The following is a 20,117-nucleotide window of genomic DNA, read 5'->3' as shown; positions in this document are numbered from 1 at the left end:
CGAGGTATACACCAGTAATACCCTCGCAATGCAACGCGCTTCTCTGCAGAAATGTGCTGAGCCCGTAAAATTGTGGCCGCTTATCTAAGCACAGTTCACATGCAAAAAACACATCTCTATACACTCTCATGTGTTTAAAACAAAAGACAAATACGTCTATTATAAACACGTGCAAATAAAGAAAACACGTCACTATGGGGCAAAGACAAGAAAAATTGTTGACCTCTTGAACCAATCCCATAACCCTAAAATATTTAAACAAAAACCCTCTCCCTTTGATAAACAATAGTTTTTTAACACTCACCACTCCATAATGGGAACAAAAGGAACTCGAAATTCTCGTAAAACACGTAAATCTCGTCGGCACATACAAACGCGATCTGGTGAAAACCGCACCGCCTTATCAACCGTCACTCATGAACTAGACTGAGTTGCTTGTCTCACGGCTTCACGCCCTGAAGAATCTCGGTACGAGCAAATTTGATGACCCGATAGAAATTTCTTTCCTCATCCCCCATCCCACGGATGGATATTTTCTCTACCCCTTTTTCACTTAGCAACCGAGATCCAACAATTTAACAATTTTCCACAATCCCACAAAGCTTTGTCGTTCGAAAACTATCGCTAAGCCATAACCCCTTTTATTTTCTAACTGGCCACCCATCTCTACAATTGGCGTTCCTAGGCATATGAAAAAGAAAAAAAAAAAAAAAACTTTTATATCCCCTCTTAACCGCTCGCCACCAACTTTGTAAACTGGGGGGATTCTTCCCCCCATTATTCCCCCAGCCCCACCCCCCCCAAAAAAAAAACCCCCAACCCCCACAAAAAACCCCCCAAAAAAACAATTAAGGTAAGCGTGACACGAACGGAAGGCAACCACACACAACATTACACACACAGCCTCTCTCTCTCTCTCTCTCTCTCTCTCTCTCCTCTCTCTCTTCTCTCTCCCTCTCTCTCTCTCTCCTCTCTCTCTCTCTCTCTCTCCATTCTAACAGGTAATGAAAATGAGAGAGTTGCGTCATAACATGAACGTTTATTAACAAGAATAAATAAATCAATCAATCAAGCAATCCAGTCTTACAGACTAACTCAAAAACAGTACAATGTCTAGTCACCAAAAAAAGTCTACACCCCTCTGGAATTCATTGTCGCCCGGATATTCCAGATCCGTCTGTTTCAAAGATACAGAACACATCCCGGTAAGTACACACAAGTTTAAAGACAAAGTTAATAAAATGGAACATCTTACAAGATATCAAACAAGCCATCCCTTTGGCTAAAGCACTTCAACACTTACCCGACAACCGGACACTAAACACTATTAACAAAAAACTCCCCCGGCGAATGCCACGGCATCTTGCCTGTGACTTGAAGCCCTCTATCAAAATCTCCCCATAGGCTTGGGTATGAACCTATTAAAGGGAAAAGGCACACACGCACATATGAACACACAGTTCGCTAGCGCCTCGCGGTTCTAGCTGCATCCAGTTTCACAAAGGCACTTTGAGAAGAGTTAATAAACTGTCGTGCATTGACTTGGTTTTCGAACTAAGCATTTTTTATCTCACGCCACCCCTAGAAACTCATTCATCAGCTACTCTCAGGTCATCACCTCTGCACTGTTCTCCACATTCCATAGGTCACAGGGAACACATGGATAATATATTATTAATCAAAAACCCTAGGCCTTACATATATATATTTCATTTTAGGTTTTTTCGTGTCTTATTCATGTATAATGAAAGTCTTGAGCTTTTTTTTTTTTTATAACTAGGAACAAACGTGTCACAATATTGCCTACTTCGTACCCCCTCTGCGCAAGTTGAGGTGTTGCCAAGTACATCACGTACGTTGTAATGGACGCCGTACGTCGAAATTGCTACTTACGACTGCATAATCACATTACGTCAGTCGAGAGGGCATAAGAACACACTCGTACATTGGCATGACATGGCGACTTTTGACAGTTGCTTGGCTCAACCGCGACGACGTGCAACAGATAGTTATAGTCAACACTTGGCGGACGTCGTGAAACTCGGGGACTGTGTGAGGAAACATGGAGACTTGAGCGTAATAACATCGTAATTCAGCCGTGATGCGGCCGTTAGAACTTGTGCGGGTTTGAATCTTCAATGTGTGATTCGACCTTAATGCCTGAGTCACACATTGGCGATTCAAGACCTCGAGCATCGTATCGGGTGGGTTTAGCAATCAATCGGTATCAGTCGCGGCCCTTGGGCCAGAAAATAAAAAAAAATAAAGCCAGCTGATTAGGACACCGTGACGTCATACGCAATGAACCATTTATGACAGCCTTTTGTACATCGAGATGAGATTATATATTTACGTAGTCATACGCACCAGGCGCTGATGATTAAAGCCACACCCACATATAACGGTTATTACAGGACGGCAACATCCGTGACGGCTTAGGATTCACGACGTTTTAATTGCTGCCAGTAAAATGCAAAACTATACTAATTAGTTATATAATAAACACTGTCCTACATGAATTTAGTGATTATAGCTTTGTTTTTTTGCAAAAAAAACACAAAATTTGGCCCTCAAACGGAATTGTACTATATGGCAACTTAGGGCATCACTGTCCCAAGCATGCACATGGTAAAACACACCATACTCCCACATATTCCAATAAAATATAAAACTATACTAATTATTTATATAAACACTGTCCTACATGAATTATTCATTATAACTTTGCTTTTTGCAAAAAAAACAAAATTTGGCAATCAAACGGAAATGGACCACATGGCAACTTAGGGCATCTCAGCCAATGCCCAGGCATGCACGTGATAAAACACACCATCCTCCCACATATTCCAATAATAAAACAAAACTCTGCCAGCACGAACACTGTTCGATATGCAAGGTTTACCTAATACCTTTGCTTTAAAAAAAAAAAAAAAACAGAAATTGGCACTCAAAGGAAAATGAACCATATGGCGATATATGGCATCTCAGCCACTTCAAAGGTCACGCACGTGATACACACACCACCCTACAACATATTCCAATAATACAAAACTATACTACTATTAGCTATCATGCACACTGTCCTACATGAAGTGAGTACATACTAACTTTGCTTTAAAAAAAAAAAAACTGAAATTGGCACCCGAAGGGTAATGGACTATAAGGCCATATTCGGCGTGTCAATCATGAACAAAGGCATTCATATAATAGATACATCATCCTCTGACGTATTCCAACATTACAAAACTCTACACTATCTTGTATACTTCTTCAGCAACACACTGTGTGGATATTGCCGATTTATCATTTTTTTATAATTTTATCTCATGTATCTAGATTTTGTGTTATTGTCTATACTTTGTATATTCCATGCATATGGCCTTGAGCTGAAATAAAATTTATTATTATTATTATTGTCATTATATAAAAAATCTGATGTCAGTGTCGCCATACTAAACATTTTGATATTTTAAAAAATCATAATATTGAAAGGTCTTATCAAGTGCATCATCATGAGGAATTGAGTATTTATATATAGGCTCAGTAAGATGAAAACCAGAGAGCCAGATGCTTTATGCTGAGTGTTGAATTTTTAGATATACTAATTAGGGAAAAGGTAGGCTTGGATTGGCCCACTTTTAAGGTTCCTATTCTCTCTTGTGCAACTGGGATACATGTATAGTTGAACCGCTAGAGCCGTTTTACTTATGGTCCTAGAGGTCCGAGTCCAACCTTGGGAAACTTCAAGTATTATATATGGAATTACGTCTGTATACCAGGAGTTAGGGGAGACTGCCCTGAGATTCACGCTTCTTCAGGGGGAATTTGGAAGATGAAAGTGTGATGGGTTAGTGAATTTCAGTTGAAGGCACAGAAGGTATGTAGCATTGCAGGTAGAAATGCGTATTTTGGCGGCCAGCCCTGATCCTAATCATGACAAGAGCTCAGTGGGGGTTAAGCTTAGTACGATTGAGTGAAAGCCAGTCAATGTTATGGAATGCTAGACCAGTATTTAGGATAGGAGACTAATTATATATATATATATATATATATATATATATATATATATATATATATATATATATATATATATATATATATATATATATATATATATATATATATATATATATATATATATATGTATATGTATATATATATGTGTGTGTATATATATATTTTATATATATATATATATATATATATATATATATATATATATATATATCAGCATTAACGGATTCTCCTTAAAATGAAAAAGGATATCAAATTTTACTCCAAGGGTAACTTTTCCATCTCTTGATAATTCCGGTCAATTTTGGGGATTTGTGTGGTCGCCCATAGTCAAAAATTCTTCCTACAAGGCGACAGTTTTTCTTCACTGGTTCGGTCGTCCAGTTATAATGTTAAACTCTGCACTGATACTAAGAACGAAGTAGTTCAAGCTTCTTAAGAAAACTAAAAGAATTAGGTAGCATACAGCTGTGTACTTCTTTTCCAAAATGCACGTAACTTAGTAACACCCGGCAATAAGGCACGGTAGATGCACTATGCAGCACTGCACTAGTTTAAAATGTGACTAAAATACCAGAAGTAAATTTAGGACTAGTGGTACAAAATCAATTCAATAATTTTTATCATTAATTGAAGTCTAAATTTAATTGTGATGTTTCAGTCTGCGTTGAACACAACTTTTTCGACGTCATTCGTCCTCCTCCGATGATTGGCAGAAAGGGAGACGACGCCATTCCTACGTCACTTTTTCCGGGCTATGATTGGCCGAGCAGCCATGGCCGTTGATGGTAACAAAAAGAATAATTCCGACGTACCAGTTTATTTGTGCAAAGATATTGATATGAAGGACAAAATAAATACATTTGTTAGCATACTTCGTCGTCCTCCGATGATTGGCAGAAAGGGAGATGACGTCATTTTAAGTCACTTTTTTTTCCGGGCTGTGATTGGCTGAGCAACCCTTTTAGGCTAGGGCGTATACGCTTTGGTAATATACATCCCCCCCCCTCCTCTTATTTTTTTTTAAAACATGCTTCCATACAAGGGGCGAGGTCATTTGTCCCCAGGGACTGTTACCCATGGTAAATATCTGGAAGGAGAGGCGTTGGGGAAGAAAATCCTCCGTGCGGAAGAGGGAATCCTGTGGGGGGTATTTTGAGCGTAGCAGTTTCCCCTTAATCCTTATGTTGTGTGCAACTGCAGCAGAGCAGATGAGGGAGGGAGGGGTGCCGGCCGACGAGCGAGGAAAGGTCAGAAGCTGAAGGAATTAATGCACTTTTGATCGGGGCATTTAATTTATCTGCGACGCCTGAGAAAAAAAAGAAATTCAAGTTACTCTTTACAGCCGACTTATTTTAGTTCATTCGGTTTTCACTTGTCTTGTGCATTCGCATCTTAAATTAAACAAGACTCATTGATGTTAATAAGAGTATTAATAATAGTGAGTTCTCTGGTGATTTTCGATGTGAATTGTCTTTATCCAATTTTGAAAGAGAGAGAGAGAGAGAGAGAGAGAGAGAGAGAGAGAGAGAGAGAGAGAGATTCATTAAAAGGTATGACATCGTGGTTGAGGGTGAGTGGGCGGAGACTCGGGCTTAACGTTAACACGTGGAGACTGACGCTTTAAATCAATGCCGGTCGATCCTTCGAAGTGCATTCATTCGTTCGTTTGCATTTCGAAAGTAGTCTGAAAGGCTCATGTTTATCTGAAGTCCCTTGCTTGTGGAAAGGACGACTGAGGATGGCATGGATGGCTGGCTACCGGTGACTCCAATCCTTAGTAGCGAAAGCAGTAGCATTGGCGAGGAAGGTGGCACATCGGGAAAGTAGCAGTGCCACTTTAATCAGCTCAGCTCATGACCGCTGTTTCCATTCCCATCCCCCCCCCCCCCCCCCCCCCCCCTTCTTTTTCCCATTCCTCCCAATCCACGCGCTCTTCCTCCGCCCCCTTTTCCAAATAACTCGATCCCCACCTGACCACACTACGTACGAGGTGCCAGTTCCCAGTTTCTCAGTCGTAGCCTACCGCACCGCTGGCATGACCCCCTCGCTCCTCTTCCACGCTGGCCCTGCCTTCCTTCAACTTGCTTCCCACCATCACCGGGAACATTTGGCATCCTATGTTACAATCCGCAGGACTCACTCAAGTCTCGGCCCAGTTTTGCGCCTCGATGAACATCATGGTACTAAACTGACTTTCCCTTGGATGACTTCGGATGGAATGAATGCAATTATTCAAAAGTTCTTGTGCAAGCAAATGGTCATGTATCACAGACCTCCAAAATATCCTTTTAAATCACTAGCTAACAAGAGTATCCCGGATTACCCTATTTAATTTGACTTAAAGATAATGTATACCTGAGGAATCGTATATACATAAAATGTACACATTTACTTTAGACTGCCGGTCATGTTATGGTAGTCAAGTGCCTCAGTGGCGTGGTTGGTATGGTGTTGGCGTTCCACCTCGGTGGTCGCCGGTTCGATTCTCGGCCATTCCATTGAGGAGTGAGAGATGTGTATTTCTGGTGATAGAAGTTCACTCTCGACGTGGTTCGGAAGTCACGTAAAGCCGTTGGTCCCGTTGCTGAATAACCACTGGTTCCATGCAACGTAATAGCGCCATACAAACAAACAAACATGTTATGGTAGTTTAAAATTGGATGTTGGGTCAATAATTGCTTTCTCTTGTGTAGTGTTTGACGTAGTGAGAGCTTTTATGGAACTTGAGTAACGATGAATTAAATAATTTTCTTTTGCATTTTATAGTTCATATTGAATAGTTGTGTATTATTCTGCTCCTGAAGTTACATGCGCTGGCTCTCTCTCTCTCTCTTATCTCTCTTCCTTCTCCCTGCATCTCTCTCTCTCTCTTCTCTCTCTCTCTCTCTCTCTCTCTCTCTCTCTCTCTCTCAGATTTGTTTCTAGAGAGCTGAACTTTGACATTATTATTGTAATAGTAAGGTAACCGTGGATGCATTAGTTTGCATAGTTTATAAATTCGTAGGAGGTAGAGTTTAAATCAGGTATGCCGAACAACTTCTACGGTGTTTGACGATCTGCACTACATTTGGAATATTAGATTATTAAATGAATGGCGTAAAGGAGTTCCACATAAAGAAGCCTAAAAATTCTGGTTTTCGATGTCTGCTTTGCAGTTGTGGAGGAAAAGTCATGCACTGGTAATTGCATCTATTTGGAGCTATGGGTTATGTTGGCACGTTCGTCTTATACAGGTTAGATAGTTTTCAAAAGCTGATGGTGATACCAGTTTCCACTGTTAGAGAATAGCGCAAGTGACAAAGATTGGTTAGATTTAACAATACTAGTGCCGTACAACAATAATTGATAACTTGTGATGGTTTTGCCAGCCGGGGTTGTATCATCTCGAAACTACTACCAACCCTTTCAATGGCCGATGTTTATGTAACGAGCTCTTTATCTTTCAAGAGATAGACACGCTTCGATAACGTTACATCGTATTTATCAGTACTTACAATAGTTATCACTACGATAGCAATCTATTTTCTTGATGTCAGGAGATATGGGACTGTTTTTTTGTGAGAGTTCTGCGCACAAAAAGTGCAGTTGGCCACCCTGGTTGCTGGCGCTCCTGCTGGTCTGGTGTTGGCTGAGAGACCTCAGGTTCTCGCGTGATGTTGCCTCACATGAACATACATGCGTACGCACACACGCACTCACACTCGAACAAACCTTCTCGCACGTTGAGACCGCGTACTTACGGTATGGTATGTTCATTTTATTTTATTTTAGATCTTATAATGTAATGTATGAAAACCGATCCCTTTCATGATCGGGTTTGTGGATAATTGGTTAGTTCATTAAGTAAACGGTTAACTGATAAACACAACACACACACACACACACACACATATATATATATCATATATATATACATATATATATATATAAATATATATATATATATATATATATAAGATAATATATATATATTATAAGCAGAAATTCGTAGCCGAGCGCTTTCATCCTTTAATAAGATATTGTCGAGGCCAAGGTATATAGAATAATTGAAGGACGAAAGCGCTCGGCTACGAATTTCTGCTTGTGATTTTCCTGTGATATTCGCTTTATTAATCTATATATATATATATATATATATATAGATATATATGTTATATTTTATTTTATTTATGTTAGTTTACCGCATGACTGGGCAGTGGCTACGCTTGTTATTTATTCATGAAACGTATGCAGACCTTACACGCACTCACATTCACACTTGTACTATTGACCAAATTTATATCGACCCTCCTAGAGCAGAGGTGTATATCTTGCGTCGTGCTTTAAATGTTCATGGTAGAGATGTTGAATCTCGGCGCGGATGAGAGGGGTTGGGGACAGACGGGCGCGTCCCCCCCAAAAAAAAAAAAAATAGTGTCTGCCTGTTGGCCTCTGTTGATAACTATGTATGTACTTGATACCAAATGACTGTGGTGGGTTGCAGCTAGGGTCGGGGAAGTGAGGAGGAAAACTAAACGTGTGTTAATTGCTCTTGTCCTTTCAAAATTTATAACAAAAGGGATTCGACGCGGAAATAATCATAAACCATGTCATATTTGCATAACGTGCTCGGGCACGCTTGAAGCCAACATGTAGTGCTTTCGATTGTTTAGAGAACTTAAGATTTGTTACCAAGACGTGTATGCATGTGTCATAAACTTGGTTTTTCTGTTGGGGGATTCTCAGAGACTGTCCTAGCCAGATGTCTGTCCTGATTAGGCTAATCACTTAGTTGCTCATTTGCATTTTTTCAAATAATTTTGAGTTTGGGAGTTTACATATCTTTCTCTCAAAATACATACCAATTTACGACGTATTGCATCCATTTCGTTGAGCTTTTTGTTTCTATTCTTCAATATCGTTTTACTGTCAGCATTTGCTTGTAAGTTTCCCTTCAGTTTTATTAAACATGTTTACATGCATGGGAAGAGAGCGCTCACTTCTGCTAACGAAAGTTAACTGCTTCAGAAGACTTTCTTAGCAGTGGTCCAGAATTTTTTTTTTTTTTTTTCTGTTCCGAAAAGAAAATTGGTTAGGTCAGAGCGGTTGAGGCAGATACGTACCGATTCAAAATTGCATTTACTTATTTGTCATGAGCGAGTGTTTTGTTTGTAAGGTGCTTTTACGTTGCATGGAACCAGTGGTTATTTGCAGCCGGACCAACGGCTTTACGTGACTTCCGAACCACGTCGAGAGTGAACTTCTATCACCAGAAATACACATCTCTCATACCGCAATGGAATGCCCGAGAAGCGAACTCGCGGCCACCAAGCTGGCACACCAACACCATACCGACCACGCTACCGAGCGCTGTCATGAGCGAGTGATCAGATGCGCCTAGATGATGTTTCTTAGTTGGTTCTCTTGAGTAGAATTTTGCCTTTTAACTTTAGAATGGGTTTGCGTCATTGGCTGTTAATTAAATAGTATCTGCTTGCGAAAAAATACAAATGGCCTGGCTCTTCAAAAAATAACCGAGTGGTGTCGCTTAGGTTGTAAGTACAGACTGTCTGGTGTATTTACTGTCCAGTATAAGAATGATTTTATTGATAAAATTTATTAACAGATGTTAGATTACCCGAGGTCACAATAGCGTATTATATATCACATGCTTAGTATTTATGGATACCACTCGGTTGGTGACGGTGTTTGGGTGGAGGTTAGATAGAAGTGTAGATAGAGTGAGTTAAACGTTAATAAAACTTTTTTTTTGTGGGATGGGGGCTGGGGGGCGGGGGGGTGGGGAGGCAAGAGCCAGCTCTTCCCGTACGTTAATTCCAGTCATAGCGGTTTTTAGAATTGCAAGTCGTAGAAAAATGGCGTGGCAATCATTTCTTTATTTTTTCTCTCTCTCTGGAGTAGAAATGTTCGGCTGTTAGGGGAAGCTGCTGTTCAGCTGGATGCACTGCCGCTACTGAACTACCTGCATGTTGGGAAATTCTACACAATGTAAACTGAGTACAGTTTTATTTATTTACTTTTTAACATTTATTTAGAAAAGTAAACACCATTAATTTTTTTATGAGATTAGCATAACAAAACCTCGTACGACTGGCAAGCCACCAAGAGGCACAGACGTGGGAAGTGGCGGGATTCGCGGGAATGTTTCAGAGGTGATGGTGGGGGAGGGCGGCTGGGAGGGTTATGTGATAGTGGCGCGGGTGGGCGGGGACTAGCGTATATATACACGGCCAATGGATGACGATTGCATCACTGGACTAGGCTAAATATTTTCAGTCAGTTGTACTACGTCTAATTCTTGAACAAGGCCATTCAAAGGAACCTCAACTTGGCCCATCGCGTTGTAAACCGTATTGAGACTGCAAAGGTGTCCTCTTATTTTATGTTTGGAGTGGATTACTTAATTATTAATATGAACAAGCATATAATTGTAAAACGTCAGCGCAAATGTAGTTTTTATTTATAACCTTTTGTTTAGATTATTTTGACAAAAAGAAGAAAAACTTGTAAACAGTACACCTTATACCACGTTAAATTTTTAATGTATTCACTGCGCGACGAAGGAACGAATGTCTCGGATGTTAGATAATTGTCAACTTGATAGTTTGCCAAATGCCAACGAAAACAAGTGATTGTTAAACTTTTACAGCAGTATTATTAAGACTAGTAAATTTCATACTCGGTTACTTAGGGAATAATTGTTCTTGTACGTTCTGTGGTGGAAATTGTCCCCGCTAATTGATAAAGCAAGTCATCCTCTGGTCTTCTTCGCTTCTATATAGTACAGATAAAATGGTCACAAAAATTTTTCTCTGGGCGTTATGTTCATTCATTGACACACTCGTGTGTGTGTGTGTGTGTATATATATATATATATATATATATATATATATATATATATACCACACACTACATAGTGGGTGTGTATGTATGTATGTATAAAACGTACTATAACATGTGGAGCCACACCACGAATCACCTGCAGGGGCAACAAGGGAAAGAAACCATAGTCCACCTTATATAGTTTATTTTGACATGTGCCGACTTTCTTTCTTTGTAAGGGGTGTTTACGTTGCATGGAACCAGTGGTTAATTCAGCAACGGAACCAACGGCTTTACGTGACTTCCGAACCACGTCGAGAGTGAACTTCTGTCACCAGAAATACATAGCTCTCACCCCTCAGTTGAATGTCCGAGAATCGAACTAGCGACCACCGAGGTGGCACGCCAACACCATACCGACCAGCCATTTGGGCGCTGTGTCGACTTTTCCCCACCACGTCTCCTTTCTATTTTCAAGACGGAAACAATTAGTCGTTGGACTCTGGTGGGGGTCATAAAGCAATTTTAGCTGTGTTGCCCGGATGGAACCTTAAGGCAACTCGGCCAATTTTCAGTCCCAAGGTGGCTGCCATATGCCATATTGCAATATCAAACTTTGTCCTTTATTGTAATTTTTTTTCATTGGGTTTCTTGTGTTCAGAATCAATTTATAGTATATATATATATATATATATATATATATATATATATATATATATATATATATTTATTCGATTACAGGTCAATCTCATGTGTATAAAGGTCAGGTTTTATATCGGGTTCAATAACAGATAGTCCAACAGAATGTAACCAAACTTTACTGTAAAGCGAAAATAAGATGACCATATATATCTGAACAGACTTGTCACTGGCCAATTTTCACCTGCTATTGTGAATGTAAGCAACGGACTGGGCTTTTTTTTAGGTGTAGGGCTGGGAATTCCTTGCGTATCACGGTAATTTTTTTTTTTTTTTTTTTTTTTTTTTTTAATGATAGTCACATCGTGTGGGTGCAGTGTTGGTGCAGATGGGAAGTACCATTTTCCAACAGAGCATTTTATTTTCAAGTACCCGAAAAAAAACTTTACTGGGAAAAGAAATGTGTTATTTTGGAAAAAAATTTCCAGTATAGTAATTTCTCCAAGGAAAGTTCCCACAGATGTGTGTGATTGGCCTGGAGAGGATGTTGGCGATCGACTTTATAACTGAAAACTGAGACCCAGTTCTTCGATGAAAATCGCTGCGTCTCGTGACATCGCATCCTACTTCGCTATAAGATTTTTAACAGCCAAAGACCCATTACGCATTAAACGCAATTTTTGCCAAACAAGACGCAATCTTTTCTGCATTTATTACAAAAGTTACAGTGAAAACAAGACGATAACCTTTATACATATTATTACGTAAGTTACAGTAACGTGGTACTCATTGGAAGATTCGACTCGACACGACCTGGGCCTAAACAGCAGCCACTTATGAACGTCATCATGTGCACTGCAGCCCCTAGCTCAAATTCCCAATAACTTCCTGTACAGACCTTTGTATTGATTTCCCTTGTAAATCTATTTCCGCCTGTATGGTTACTTTTATCAGCTGCCCTCAAGTCTTTTGGATTATCCCTCTCAGTTGTTACTTTTTTTTTTATATAACTGCATGGAGCTGCCACGTGCATTAAGTTGACCGAATAGTGTGGACTGGAGATATTCTCTTCGGGCAGCACTTCTCTGTTAACAACTTTTATGCTGAGATTTGTTTCCTGTCCCTATTTCTTCTGTGGCCCTCAGAGCAACATGGAAAGCCTGGCTTCGCTCTCCGCTAACATTCAGCTCACTAGCTCTTATCTTTTTATCTTGTTTTGCCCTCACTTAACCAATCCCGTCCTTGCATTTCTCTGTCAAATTTTGTCTGTTATACAACTGTTCTTCAGATAACAGTGTTTCATTAAAAGTGTTATCATAGTTACATTTAATCTGTTGTCAGAATTTTGCTGTGACGTCAGCTTTTTCAGTTGGATATTTTACGTAGAGTAGTCAGTTCCGAGCGGTTACCTATAACTAAGTGTATGATTTGGGAAACAGACAGACAAATCTGACCAAAAACATTCAAATAGTACATAAATATGTAATGATGGTAGGTAATGTAGTACATGAATTTGACAAGCTGTGTTATCGTCTTATTTTGCTTTAAATGGCAACAACCTCTTCAGTGAAAAATATATAAATGTGGTGTTGCTGAGTTCACCCAGAGTGCTGTATTGACTAATAGTTTCATGTGCGAATTGAAGAAATTGATTTGATCAATGTCTTCAAAGGGATCTTTCATTGGGGATGATTTTTTTTATATAATAATAACTTTCATCGTTACACTGAAAATTTCCTTGCAGACGAAGATTGCATTTTTGGATGTATGAGTTGTGGGACCTAATATTGAGTTTACTGCTGACACGTTCAGCCTAAAATGGAAATTTGTTGGTCGTGGACCATTTTTTTAGCCTCTGGTATCCTGAAAATATAAGATATACTCATGGAAATCCTTTTCATATCGTTAGTGTTCAGGCTGGTGTAAAGTTTGATAAAATTTGCTTTTTAACTTTTTTTTTTTTTCCAAACATATCTTGTATTTTTTTTTCAAACATATCTTGTAATGATTAAAAAAAAAAACACATTTTCGATCCACGGCAAAACAACGTGTCTAGAAATTTCTTCCAAGTCTTAGTTTTAAATTGATTACCTAGAATTGTCATTAAAACTAGGTAATGAAGGATACTGACGGAGTTAGTAGTTCTCTGACTCATATATGAACTTGCATAAAATATAATTTTATAAAATATTCTGGGTGTCTACTTGGATGCTGAATGTAAGCATTGACGCTCTCTCTCACTGTGGTGTTGGTCACAGAAGAGCTCTGCTGCCAGACCACCTGTTTCTTCTTCTTCTTTTTTTAATTAAAACGTAAAACAAGTATATATATGTGAAAATTTCGAAATATTTGCAGCTCTCTTCAAATTACTTTTCCTCTCTAATTAAGACTGCTTTCAGTGATTGTAAGAATTTATTCCGTTTCATAAATTATTCATATATACTATATATATCTTTTAAGTTTTATGCACCATCTTGGTCTGAGTGACTCACCATATTGGTAGCTATGTATTTTCTTTGATGTCTCAATATTTATGATATTATGTCCTTAGGGCTTAATGCGTGATTTTTGTATCATCAATCCGCGTTTTAATTCATTTTAATTGCCTCGAAAACGAGATTCGGTCCAGAAACGTTGGAAATCAACCTGAAGGTCAAGAACGTCTATTACACTTAGTTATAACACTACATCAGTCAAATAAACGCAAGGTACGCGTTAGCAAGTAAAGGATTTTAGAAACATAATCTTACAGTGGTCTTCTTCATAGTAGATTTCAAGGCTTTTTCCACTTCTCAATTTTTCCTGCCTTGTGCCTTCCTTGTCCATTGTTGCATGTTGACTGACATACACCAATATATATATATATATATATATATATATATATATATATAATATATATATATAATATATATATATGTGTGTGTGTGTGTGTGTGTGTGTACCGAAGGAAAATTATTATAGTTGATAAAAAACTATAATAATTTCCCTTTGGTATTCATATATATATATATACATATATTGTTTACTAGGTAAAGCAAATGGTTATTAAACGACATTAGTACCTTAATGGTTGATTGTATATATAAATCACGGTAATGTGATAAAAGATTTACATATATATATATATATATATATATAAATCTATATCTATCTATTCTATATGTATATAATAATATGATATATTATATATATATTATATATATATATATATAGTATTTATATATATATATAAATAAATATTCATATAGTTGTGAACAAGTAGTAGATTTTGATCCCCATAGAGTTTGATGACGAATACAACAGCCTCTACAGATCAAAGTTTTCTCAAACTCATTTAGTGTCAGAACTGGAATAACTGGTACATCTTAAGTCTCTAAGAAAGACTTTTTGGTGACAAGATTGACTGCCTAAATTTTGTAGTCGGTCGCTGTAGAGTCTCCCCGAAATTTCTTAATTATAATGACTGAAGTGATAGTACCGGTGCTGCGTGTGGTTTATCTGTCCAAATATTAGGGTTTGTTTGTGTAGGAGTGGCGGCGGCGGCGGCCGCGGGCAGGTGGGTTGCGGTCTCTCCCGTGATCGGGCGGCCCGTTGGTAGAGAGAGAAAGAGAGAGAATGTGTGCGTGTATGTGTGCGTGTGTTTGTGTTCTTCGTCTGTTGGATGGATGAGGGTTAGAGCCGAGTTCAACAGACAGTATCATTGGGGCGCCGGAGGAGGAGTAACCTCTCCGTCGCCCAAGACGGATCGTTTTTAGAAAGAGGATATCACATATTGTCGTATTCTCGGTGTCGTCCTTTGGAAGGGAAAATAGTTTTATTCGATATACCTCGACGACGACGGCCTGCGTTCCGTTGCCTTTGTATCTAGTCAATCATCTCAGGTTCATCCATCCATCCCTGTCAATCTCCATCGGCCCAGTGCAACCGCCACTGCGGCCATTTACAGGTGTCCTATTTGCCGGTCCGGATTGAGCCTTTAAGAAAGGAATAGTATTACAATCAGGTTCCTTCAGTAACGACGAGTGGTGGTCGGCAGCGTTTGTCGAAATCTCTCCAAGACGACTGACTTGACTCACTTTGCAAGGAGGAAACGATTGTCTAAAGAGAAGCACATATTTGTATTTTCTCCAACGCTATTCTTTTTAATGAAGTGAGTGAGATTGGTTTGATAAAGTTGACGATTGGTGTCTAGTGCGTTGGTGTCTGAAGAGAGGCAGTGGGGGAGGGGAGGGGGAGGGGTGAGGGAGAGGGTGGGCCACTGGAAGAACCGTCAAGGTCGCCCGATGATAGTGATGGCAACTTAGCCGTTAAGTATGTGGGAAGCTCAAACGGCAGTAGTGGCGTGGAAGTTGGTAGTGTCACCGCCGCACCGATCACCCATCCATCATTTGACGCAATCCTACGAGTGCTCTCTGGAAAAAAGTGAACCTGATCTGCTTCGTGCAAACCCATGTGCATTGGAACTATGGGGATTTGTGAACGTCATTGCTTAGGTCGCACGATTATTTCTCCGGGAAAAGAGGGAGACTTATAGCTGTTGGCAAGACAATGTTTTTCCTGGATCTTGGAATAATGATGATGATATTATTATTATTATTATTAACCTTATGAAATGTGGCCCCTGTAGGTGTGGAGAGTAGGGCATGTTCTGTTACTGTCAGTACCTACTGCAGCCGTCTTTTCGATTTTCTTCCGTCGTCGACATAACCGACCAAAAGTGACTGGAAGTTGTGCTTTGATTTTCTTGGTCTTTCTTCATTCGGCCACATTCAGGGAAACATCCGACAGGATTATCTTCAAAGAAGGAATAACACGTTATCGTGCAACATCCCCCCCTTCTCTCTCTCTCTCTCTCTCTCTCTCTCTCTCTCTCTCTCTCTCTCTCTCTCTCTCTCTCTGTAGCGGGCCACCAGAGGCTTTTCTAAGTATATCCATTTGAGCAATTTTGTAAATCTTGGAGTATAGCGTCGTAGGATTGGGCAGGACGTCCCTGATGGTGAAGATGGGACTCAAGGAGTTGGATTCGAGTGAAAAGAGGTGGAGTCATCCGCCTAAGAAGAAGTGGATATACGACTATTTGGCTGATGGTAAGGAAGGTTTGTCACTTAATTGATTTATCTCAAAAAAAAATATTTTAATTGCATTTGGCAAAGAAACGAATTGAAGTCTGATTTGACTAAGGTAATTGGCAGTTTTTTTTTTTTCAATTGATTTGTTTTAAAGACCGTGATATAGTGTAGGTGATAACTAGGACCGGGAACGCTAAGTAATGATGGTTCATTACAACTAGTCACGCAGCCAATTGGAATAACATTTATACCATTGTATTTTTCATTTATAGATCAGAGTACATGAGGCAGATATATAAGACACCCTTGTTGGTAACATATTAACAGTCAACAATGGTTAATATCTTGTTTCTTGGGAGAAGGAAGACCTTTCTTTTTCGGCGTGATCTTCCAAGGGGAAATATATATAATCTCACAAATATTTTGACATGTACTAAACGGTGTTATAAGAGGAGAGTTCTTATGTACTATATTTTATCATTATTATATGAGAACTGAGACCAAAAAGGCACTTTTACCCTTATAATGCACGAGGTGTTGCTGAGCATTCTGTTAGTTGTCACCGATGCATTTTAGAGAATGCTGTTTTCTAATAAATCGTTCTTTGTACACGACAAATTTTTGAGTGAGATTACTTCTCTGAGCAAATGATGTGCTATCTAGGACACCTACCATAGATTGAGTACTAAAAACTACGGAAGTTTGGAATATTTTTGCTGCAGGTCACAGTTAGATTTTCTCTTGATAATTGAAGAAGGTTGTTATTCATTTGATTACATCATGGTTTTACCGTTCAGTATGTAGTCTGTTTTACACAGGTCCCCTGTAGGAAATGTAATTTCTGTTAACTTGGTAAAAAATTTTCCAGATTACATCCTTTAGTCCAGGCAGTGGGTTTGTTGGATATTGTTGATTACGTACATTAGTTGCAAGTAATAGTAAAATTAGTCTTTTGAGGAAGATTTTTTGTCTTAGCTTGTTATACTCGTTGGCAAAGATTAGCTCACGTCATCAATTTCAAGATAGCCAGCTGACGTGTATAGCGATAATAGCTGTGGATTAACGGGAGCGAATAGTTTTACATTGTATGATGTCATGTGTTGTCGGGTTTGTATGGTAAGTGAATCTCGTAACCCCCCCCCCAGGATAATAAAAATGTCTACTTTAATGCTCCCAGTTGTTCCAGTAATATATCGCCCAATTTGAATTTGTATAGTAGTACTCAACTTTTTCGCATGGCTTTAAAAAGAAGGAGAAAAAAAAAAACAGTTAAAAGCTCGTGCAGTCTAGTCTAGTGTGCCCTTTAAATTCAATGTGCGACCGTATACGCACCACCGCCTACGAATACTTCAGACTCGTCGAGGTCCCATCGCTCGGTCTGGGAACCTTACACCCTCAGGCGATGAATGCGTACACACGTTCACATACTTTCAAACCTGGTACCCACGTACCTTTGATTATTGCTCATGGTCATGATGTGTGTTGCTTTTTCAACTTTTAATTAAAATCAGTTGTATGTTTCCCTTGGAACTTACTGGGTTTGTCCATCGATATTTCAATTTGGGAGAAAGTTACAAAATTCCGAGAGTTTTCGTCTAGGTAGTGGTGGAGACGTGGCAGCAATGTATTTCTGAGTGCACTTGTTTGGATGCCAAATACAGTATTGGCAATTGGATAATGCCGTCTTTGCTTGCTGCAAGTCTTTTTCATTTGCATTTTAAACGCTGTTTTGCCTTTTTTTCATCTGATGAACAATCCTATTTATATGTAATGTTAAGATGAAGTAAAAAAAAGTACGTAATGTTCTCTTGCCCTGTAATTTTATTAGAAATCCAAGTTCTCCGGTTGCATTTGGCGATTTTCACACTTGACTGAGTTGCCAGTGACAAATTAAATCTAGTATTGATTTTTAATTCTTGATAATTTAAGCGACCTCAACTCCTTTGCCCTAATATCACTGTAGAACCATCATGGCTCAAGCTTCTTTATTATATCAGTACTTTGCTTTAGGAGCCTCTACAAATAATAAATAGTTACAAGATGGTGATCATTGGGAATGAGAACCCGTTAAGGCGGTAGACACGTGTGCCCCATTACGTAAACAAGTTGTGGGGGGATCGAGACGATTATAGGGGAGGAGGGGAAACCACATGTGCGCGCGCATATTTCCGCCCACCACCGTCTCTCTCTCTCTCTCTCTCTCTCTCTCTCTCTCTCTCTCTCTCTCTCTCTCTCTCTCGTATTCATTGGAGGGTCCACCGTCCTTCCACTTTTTCTTCTGCTCCTCCTTCCACGACTCTCTCTCTCTCTCTCTCTCTCTCTCTCTCTCTCTCTCGGATTGTAAATTGAGCATTTTTTATTCCTTGCATGTTAGATGTCCTCTTTATTACTATACATCTGGTAATCTGTAGGCTACGCGTTGATACTTTTTTTCAGGGTTCGAAGACAACAGACATTTTTATTTGGAAGTTAGGAGTGTTGATAATATCCTATTGAATTCTCTCTAGTCATCAAACTATTTTAGTATAGATTTTGTTTTCATGTACTTTGAAAGGGAGTACATGATGTCGTAAGTGTTTACCTTGTTATCGCATGCAACTACATTGGATAAGTTATTTTCTGCTTTAGAGGACATTGAGAGTTCATCCGACAGTATGTTAATTGAAATGCGCAGATGATGGTTTGGTAGTGTGAATTCTATCTGTAAATTATGTTTATCCTGATATAAACACACTATAAAAAAGAAGTTTCGACCTCTATGCCTCGTACAGTTAGTCGTGTTTATTTTACAAATTTAAAGAGTTCAGAGTTTGTTATCGCAAGATTGAGCGACATTGTTTTCTTTGTTCACGTTTGCTTGCCATGAGAAGGGGGTAATGCAAGTGGAATAGTTCATTGCATGTCGATTCCTTTTCTCTGCCTTCAGTATCATGGAATAAAAAGAAGAGGAAAAAATTCTCTAGGTAGCGCCTAGACAAAGACGGAAGCTCAGCTTCCCCAAACTGTAAATCATCAGTTGTATACGAGGGAAATTGTTAATAATTGTGAAGTGTAGTAAACACACACATTACATTGTATATATACACACATTTATACAATTCACAATTCTTCTTTGGCTCATAATAATTTCCCTCTTACACAACTGAGGATTTACACTGGGGAAGCTGGGCTCCCGTCTTTGTCCAGGTGTTATCTATAGAGAACTTTTCCTTCTCCTTTTTATCTCTTAGTTACTGGAGGCAGAGAAAAGGACGCGACATGCAAAGAAACTATATTATCCAATTAGTACCCAAAAAGTTGAAGTGACGATGCAGTGTACTGTTGCTATTGTAAAACATGTCACCCTGTACAGTATTTGTATAATTTATTTTCATATAATTCTGTAGTATAGTCAGCAAAAGTGTTCAAAATGGCACAAAGAAAACAATGTTGCTCAATCTTCTGATAAACAACTGTGAACTCGTTTAGTTTGTAAAATAAAGCTACGAAATTGACTGTACGAGGCGTAGGGGTCGAAACTTAATTTCTTACGTGTGCCTTACATCAGGATAACCGAATTTTACTCTATGC

General features: G+C 39.0%; 1 protein-coding gene across 8 annotated transcripts in view; it reads left to right on the top strand.

Annotated features, from left to right (window-relative positions):
• LOC135200236 (TSC22 domain family protein 1-like) overlaps positions 1–20,117 on the top strand; it is a 231,583-nt gene that overhangs the window by 206,237 nt on the left and 5,229 nt on the right. For 2 of the 8 annotated variants that reach the window (XM_064228678.1, XM_064228676.1), the window contains exon 1: positions 7,544–7,763. The exons of 3 other annotated variants lie outside the window; for them this stretch is intronic. In XM_064228678.1, coding sequence (XP_064084748.1) covers positions 7,547–7,763 — 217 coding nt within the window. In that variant the 5' untranslated portion in view covers positions 7,544–7,546. Of the gene's footprint in view, positions 1–6,037; positions 6,198–7,543; positions 7,764–15,158; positions 16,566–20,117 lie in introns of those variants that run through there. 3 more of the 8 variants (XM_064228679.1, XM_064228680.1, XM_064228681.1) reach the window with 3 other exon arrangements.

Source organism: Macrobrachium nipponense, chromosome 26, assembly GCF_015104395.2.
Source record: "Macrobrachium nipponense isolate FS-2020 chromosome 26, ASM1510439v2, whole genome shotgun sequence".
NCBI lineage: Eukaryota > Metazoa > Arthropoda > Malacostraca > Decapoda > Palaemonidae > Macrobrachium > Macrobrachium nipponense.
Note: the sequence above shows the minus strand (reverse complement) of the source record. Positions and strands in the feature narration are given on the sequence as shown.